At 41.4% G+C, this 8,045-nt stretch overlaps 1 protein-coding gene across 1 annotated transcript; it reads left to right on the top strand.

Moving 5' to 3' along the window:
• The first annotated feature begins 441 nt into the window (after positions 1-441).
• Positions 442-6,727, top strand: LOC137273004 (transforming growth factor-beta-induced protein ig-h3-like). Its single transcript, XM_067805444.1, has 7 exons — positions 442-488; positions 978-1,149; positions 3,915-4,135; positions 4,290-4,476; positions 5,181-5,279; positions 5,716-5,832; positions 6,542-6,727. The coding sequence occupies exons 2-7, from the start codon at positions 999-1,001 to the stop codon at positions 6,682-6,684; spliced, it is 918 nt and encodes a 305-aa protein (XP_067661545.1). The 5' UTR covers positions 442-488; positions 978-998; the 3' UTR covers positions 6,685-6,727.
• The last annotated feature ends 1,318 nt before the right edge of the window (positions 6,728-8,045 follow it).

Below are 8,045 nucleotides of genomic sequence, written 5' to 3'. Positions count from 1 at the left end.
CGACGTATTGCATTTCTCTAACACACTTCAGTACAAGGTACACTGTAGTTGTATCACACTCATCGACACTGCTTGAAACATGCTAATCGTGTCGAAGACATTCTCAAATATCATCATAGACATCGGTGACGTTTTACAAAACAACTTTAGCGCTAAATCGTAAGTCTGTGTTAAGGAACAGGAGTTACGGTCACCTTAGAGCTAAGGCCGCTTTGTCCATCGACATCAGGACCTCTGGTACTGTACTCATACGTGAGTAAGCAAACGTGTTGCAGGTCATTTCTTACGTCTTATCACAAAGACTTTACATGATAAATAATGAAAGATATGGAGACGCACTTTTGTAAATATAGCCCTTTAAGCTGATTATATGTACTGCAAATCTTGGTTTCCACGCCCAAGTACAACCTTTGATGACCCCACATTCTCGATGATAAACACGGGCTTATATTAACACGGGAGGGTCGGTAAAACCCCATAGGTCTGAGGTGAGTAATATAAACTACATATTTCACTACTGAGTGATGTCCATCTTTAATTAGGTAGCATTTACAGAGTTATTTCATTCAGATCTGAGGCTGGCGTGTTTCCATCCGCCGAATTAGATTAGACACAAAGCAATCTATGATGGTCATGCGACATGGACAAGTGATCAGCTTCGGAGATTCGTTTATTGCGCGTTACAGTGCAGCTGCTTTTTCCGTTGCTCGTTTACAGACTTGATTCTTTCACAGACTGCCAGCATATATATAAACCCGGAGTACAGCTGAGTGTCATGCTAAACGAATAACACTTTATGATCCGGAATCGCTCAATCTCAGGGCGATTTGCGCGATGTCATATGTCGTGAAATAGCGAACGTAAAATGTATTAATAGTTGAAATTTCAATATGAACAAACCATTTGTAGCACTAATTTGCCTAAAGATACGTCAGTCAGAGGTAAAGAAGGTACATACTCAATATGTATATCTGAAGGGTGACTTACAAGGTGGAGCAATGAAGGTATACTTCGTCTGCGGGATGCTTCTGTTTGGCGTCTATGGTGTTGCTGCCAGAACCATCATGGAAGCACTGAGTTCGAGGTACGACATCATGTCCTTCACAAGTCTTGTGCGAAGAGCGGGCTTTCAGAATCTCCTTAGCTCGGGTATGTATGGATGCACTAACATGTCAGTGTTTCGCTAACTTATCGTATCTCACTTTCAGACTTGTATCCATGAGCCGCGCTGGGACTTTTCACTTAGCTGCCTTTCGCTGTTCGTCTTAGATTTAAATATACTAAGCAAAGCTGATAACTGACATTCGAATTTTTAGGTGCAGGTTCTTAAAATTTTAATTTTACTTGTATGTTGTACACAGAACACATTGACATCTAAATAAAACAAAAAAGCAATTCTTTAACAAAAATAACGCTCATGATGTGAAGGTATTCGATTCGATTGAGGCATTCAGTAAGAGGTGCGGCAACCTCTAGCGTCTCTTACAGGCACAAAACCTCTCTCGTGGATATTACAACGTTAAAAAACACCCCCCAGGAAGACGTTGCCAGTTCTCAAGAAGGTGATGTTGAAGACCTTGCAACGTCTTTGGTGGATTGACTTGCTGACATACACGTCGACCCACTTCGTCCCAGATGTGTGTCGATACGATTGAGGTCGGGGCTACACGAGAGGCAATCCAGGAATACCAGCATTTTCATAGTTAGAATGTCCGTAAGCGGTCTAGCGTTGTCCTGTTGGAACCTCAGGCCTGGGCTATCTGTCTGAAAAAAATGGGAGCAGGACATTTCGCAAAATCAGATCAGTCTGCTGCTCAGCATGTAAGTTCCCTCGAACAACAAGGAGAGAACGCCCGTGCACCAAACGAACCACATACCATTATGCTGTAGAAACCATATATGTCCACATCGTATTCATCATATGCGTGACGCTCACCTTGCCTGCGATACACTCGGGCCCTGATGCATGCAGATCTCAGTAGGAATTGCGAGTCATGTGGTCCACACAAGTCGGCAACGGTGATGAAGGGGTGTTGAAATTGGCCCATCATAGTGCGAAGCCAAGCGCCACGCTAGCGATTTCTGACAGTTTCAGCAGTTATTCACATCACCCTACTTGTGCATGATGCAGTAACAAATCTGTTCCGAGATGACGTAATGCTAACGTTTTATCCTCCTTGATTGATGTCACACGTGACGCGTCTGGCCTCGGGCGGTCTGCAATTGTTCCGCTTTGATACACTCTCATCCTAAGATTACAAATCGTTTGTCCATGCTCAATTAAAAGTTCTGACAACATCAACCACAGAGTGACCAACATCAAACCTCCTCGTAGAACTTTGACGCTCGTCATTTGAAAGGTGTGGCATTTCGAAACAATGCTTAAAGGAAAATATTTTAATTTGTTTCTTCCACTAATATTAACGTGCGCGTTAATTTCAGCAGACATGTCCCGAATGACTTCATGAATTTGCTTTTCAAACGTGCATTTCATCTTTAAAGGCTACTGAGTCAAGGTTTGCTCGTGAACTTACAATTTTAGGAAATTAAAGCATTCACATTGTTTACTACACTTTAATATACTTGTAAATTTAGCACAAAAAGAAAAATGTCGAAATTTGTCAGTATCTAGTTTTTGTTCTAAGCATAGATACCGAGTCAAACAAAGAAACTTCACGAAATGTAATTTTTAAAAATAATGAGTATGTTTCTCTGATGATATATCTATGTATCTGAAATGGGATCCCTATCTTTCGACTCTAAAACAACCGTTAGCAAAGCCCACTCAAACCCATCCATTCGTAGTGCAAATGACGTTAGTGCCAAATCAGGTTTTGCAACCGATCACGTGATCTTCGCATCAAAGTTTTCTTCATTTGCTCGTGTTAGCATTGGCCTCAAGAATTGAAAAGAACACTTTTAAACCACAGTTCTAACGGTACTTTAAATGCCACGATTGTCAAATGTGCAACGTGAACTTGCCGTTGGCATGTTGCAAGCGGGAGGATCAGTTATTGATGTCGAAAGAGCAATGGGATGCAGTCGTGCTACCGTGTATGACTCACGAGGTCGTCTACAACAAACTGGAACCATTTCTGATCGCCCAAGGCCAGGTCGTCCACGTGGGACGTCACAAGCAGAAGACCGTCAAATCGTCCTACGTCACTTACGTGCCAGATTTCTGCCCCCTCTACACGAACCAGGGCTGTGATGTTTAGAGGTCGGCTGTCCTCACAGACCATTTGAAATCGGTTGCGGGCTGCCAATCTCGACGTCCATATCGTGACTTGACATATGCATTCTATACATCCATGTTTTGGAACGGCAGTGATTGTGGCACTATCAGTGTATCGAGCACATCACATAGATCTCAGCAATGAAATAATAACAATTTACCCATCTTACCATCTCTTGTTGTTTTATAGTACTCCGAAGAAAGAATGTGAAGTTTCCTTTTTGACTCAGCATATTAGCTAACACATTTCAAGACAAGATGGTTGTATTACACGCACGACAGTTTTGACGCGGAGAGATTCTTCCTCGATTTGGCCAGCAGCGATTTACTGCAAAATTGCTCATTCGACCGAAAGATATAATCACTCACTCCTTCCTGTTGTCTACCTGTCTATTGTTCATCATCCGAGTTTCGAAACTTTCAACACATACAACTTTCTCACATACAGTGACCATAAAACGTCTGCATTAAAGAATATTCAGTCTGGAGAATTTGCTGAAAGAGGCATACTTTTGGTGGTTTGACAACCCTTAAACAAATCAACAACTAATAAAAATTGTGGGGACTCCAGATCACAAAAGCTCCCAAAGCAACATGCACGTCGTAAGTGTTTTCGCGAACCCTTGCTCATTCACAGAGCCGAAGACACAAATCTCAAATGACTCTTTTCTTTCTAAAGGAAAGTACACCGTCTTCGCCCCGACAGACACGGCACTGCAAACTCTACCCCCAGATGTGATGTCTAAACTTTACCAACAGCAGAATCTGCCCCAGTTGAGGGCCATGATCAAGTATTACATCTCGCCGTACACTGGAAGCACGCACCGACACTGGAGAGGGGAAACGATCAACACCCTGGCCTCAAAACCCGTCCGCCTAGTCACCTACCCACACAACAATGTACGTCACTGGTGTCAAAAGTGTTTAATGTGTTTTGAAGCCCTATCGTAAATCTTCATTGCATGTATGTATCTCTTTATTATTTTTCTGTATTTATTTTTCCTCGCAAGATTTGTGTGCAATGTTAAATGTCCACACTTTGTTTTGCATACAGGTGACTGTTGTTAACGGCGTGGTCATGCACGAATCCAACCTGAGCGTCTCCAATGGACATATTTATCTGTTGGACTATCCCCTGACACCTCCAAGTAGTGATATCGTTCAAAGTCTACAGCAGGACGCCAAGTACTCCAAATTTCTCACGGCTGTCGCCTTATCTGGAATGACGAACAAACTTAAAGGTTTGACAATAATCATTCTGGAAATACCCTGAGTTGAAGCACAGTGGTTAACGTTGAATATTTTCAAAACACATACGTCGGTGTGTATGAGCTAGTTTGAAATTATGTGTGGCTTTCAAATGCACAACTAAATGTTTGTAACATTGATCTGCTGCGCACAGTACACAGATAAACTGACTGTCTGTGTGGTGTATTAGGTAGAACGTCGTAGGCTCGATCCCCGGTTGCGTCACAAAAGATGGTAACATATGGTACTTGTTGGACCCTTCCTTGGCGCGTGGTATTAGTGGGTACAACAAGGACTTCTCGGCTCGGAGTACAATGTTTATGAGTGGGGTGTTTATTTTAACTTCGGCATGGTATCTCAGTGAGCAATAAAACTATTAAAGTATAAAAACAGCTTGTGTGGGTTAGTACAAGCATCCACACATACACACGCTAGTATGTCGTCTAAAATAACATTCTAAAGTATGACGTTAAACCCCATTTCACCTCACCTCACCTCACCTCACCTCACCTCACCTCACCACAGATAAACATTGCATAACATTGACACTACCCTGTATTCACGTATGCAGGTATACTTTTTATAATTCACAATGCTCTGTGTTGACATACACATGTGCCAACGATATTATTTAACGGTTCAAATTCATTGCAAATTTTGTATCATTTTGAATAATTGTTGAACGTTTTCTACACAGAAGACAACATCACAGTCCTTGTTCCAAATGATGATGCATTTGATAAAATGTCGAAAAATAGGACGGATGCTATCTTTAACAACATGCCACTAATGAAAGGTGAGAAATGCTTTCTTCAACAACAGTAATTTTCTGAGAGGTGGATGATATTTTCTTCAATATCATTACCATGTTGAGGGGTAAGTGATGCGTTCGTCAACGCCATTACCATCCTTCGAGGTGAGCGATGCTTTCTTGAACACCATTACCTTTCTCTTAAGTGAACGATACGTGTTCTTTTTAAGTACCTTTACCATTCGGCAAGGTGAGTGATGCATTCTTCAAAACCATTACCCTCCTGCGAGGTTAGCAATGCTATCCTTTTCTGCAAGTGAAGTAATGTCTCCTACAACACCCTGGCTAGTGCCTGCTTAAGAATCATTTATGAAAAACGGAAATCCCTTTTGAAGAATACCTTCTGAAAAAAATGGTTTTCTTTTAAAAAAACAGACCAAGTTTCTCCTCTTCACTGACTTGTATTTTCGTTCATTTCCAGCACTGGTGGAATTCCACCTTCTGCCTGGTGTCTTCTACAGTTATGGGTGGTACAACAAAGAGAACATCCGTGACGACAACACCATATACGACAACACCCTCACTGTCCACGAATGGGGCAAGTGTCAACTTCATTATTTCATTGCTGGGACATAAGATTAACAGGGATGGATCGAGGATGGGAAGGGGGATCGGAGTGGAGGGTGGTGGACAGGCTGAATGTTCTTCAAGGATTCTTCGCACCACCGCACCCCTTTGTTCAGCGTCGTTACATATGTCCAAAGTGATGATATTGGTAGTGATCGAAAGCGTCAAAATCCCTTTGGCAAGGTGCAACCCATGCACTTGCTAGAAACTTCTGACAATTGGTGCAATGGAATGAAACTGGGCTAACGCTATACATTAATATCTCTCTCTCTCTCTCTCTCACACACACACACACAGAGATATAATATATACGTATACACACATATATTCACAGAGAGAGATGGATTCCCTCTTTTCATCTCAAATAACTCTGTGGCCCCCCCTGTGACTTTAATTATATATATATATATATATATACACAGAGAGAGAGAGAGAGATGGATTCCCTCTCTTCATCTCATATTTACTCACTGACTCACCCACTGACTTCAATTTTATATATATACACAGAGAGAGAGAGAGATGGATTCCCTCTCTTCATATCTTAATAACTCACTGACTTAACCTGTGATTTCGCTGTTATATATATACAGAGGGAGAGATGGATTCCCTCTCTTCATGTCTTAATAACTCGCTGACTCACCCTGTGACTTCAATTTTATATATGTACAATTTTCATAGGTGACCATCGCTTCTGGATCACGCCCTTTGAAGGCGGCGTGGTGAACCAGGATTGGCTTGCAACCAATGGCGTCATTCATGTCATCAATGGGCTGAAGTATACATGGCAGTTCATTGGGTCTGTTACGAGGATTATCGGCTAAATACAAAGTTGATGTAGCATATTCTTAATAAAAATAGACTGGAGTTAATTGTGTTGTAGATTTGTTACCTGCTTGTTGACCTGAGAGCTGTTAGTGTTTCGATCCTGCTTCACAAGCAAAAACACATTCTATATTTTCCATAAATAACATTAACGACCTCTGTCGACCTTTAGTGAATGATTATGTAATAAAGAATTCACGAGGATCTGTTCATAATTTCTTTCATAATCACTAAAATTTGTAAGCGACAGTCATTAAGATGTCAGTAATATCCAAACTTCTTCTTTAACCCTAAACAAAAGAACAACCCTGATATGGTCAATATCAAGGCAAATGTTGCATTAGACCCGATCTGAACACGGCTCTACACTGCAAATCGTGTGTTACACATTAGTTAGACCCTTCTCCCATACAGACTAGGTGAGCCACAATCAACAGAAGTCTACTAACTATCATATAATACCACATATGTTTTCTGCGGAGGAGTCGATAGCCACAGTAGGAGGAAGATAACAATACGTGTTTTGTTTATGGAATTAATATCTCACATCTATTCAGTTGTTATCTTGTGAGATTAAACTGCTAATTCTAAGACAGGGAGTTCTGAAAAGATGCGTCTTTATGACCTTGAGTCACATCACCTTTTTTCATTTGGAAAAGTAAAGTTCCCAGGATGGGAAAGTTGTGGATGGTGCTACTGACTTGGACGGCCACCGGATATTGGAGAACATACTGTCCTAGATGCTATCAACTGATATGTGTTGGGCTTGACAACGACCTCATAACGGGTTTGTTACAGTTAGGTTTCCATACATGTGGTGATATATTACATGGTGAGTTACATTTGGAATTACACTTTCTCTGTAAAGCACAGATTGGAGTACTTTGGGGGATTGAATCCCATAATGGATTCGAACCCAAACTGTCCAATTGCAAATAAGGTACCTTATCGTAATCAAATTTACAACGGTGTCATTTTAAACCAACATGACAGACGACGGAAATGATTATTGATCTAGAAGTGAAATAGATTCTGTGTGAATGGCAAGAAGCGAACCTGGTGATCGGTAAGACGCCCCTTGTAATACTATCGTCGCTTATGTATATAACTGTCTTCAGATCCAGCAGACGTCAGTTTACATAACTGTCATCAGAAGGCGACAGTTTATATGAACAATGGACTCGTGAACATCCGGGTTAGAAGAGGAAGAAAGCCATTCTTGTCGATGAAGGCAACTAACGGGTCCGGGTGGTAAGGCTCGCTGTTCGTCATGTCCTGACTCTACTATTTACACAACGCCGCCATATAGCTGGATTATTGCTGAGTGTGACGTTAAACAACAAAGCAACCAACATGAACA

This window comes from Haliotis asinina, chromosome 2 (genome assembly GCF_037392515.1).
Source record: "Haliotis asinina isolate JCU_RB_2024 chromosome 2, JCU_Hal_asi_v2, whole genome shotgun sequence".
In the NCBI taxonomy this organism is placed as follows: Eukaryota; Metazoa; Mollusca; class Gastropoda; order Lepetellida; family Haliotidae; genus Haliotis; species Haliotis asinina.
This window is presented reverse-complemented; position numbering and strand designations above follow the sequence as displayed.

Coding starts and splice junctions, on each gene's coding strand:
- LOC137273004 (XM_067805444.1), top strand. CDS start 999: ATGAAGGTATACTTCGTCTGCGGGATGCTTCTGTTTGGCGTCTATGGT. Junction 1,150..3,914: donor TCAGAATCTCCTTAGCTCGG/GTATGTATGGAT, acceptor TTCTTTCTAAAG/GAAAGTACACCGTCTTCGCC. Junction 4,477..5,180: donor AATGACGAACAAACTTAAAG/GTTTGACAATAA, acceptor TTTTCTACACAG/AAGACAACATCACAGTCCTT.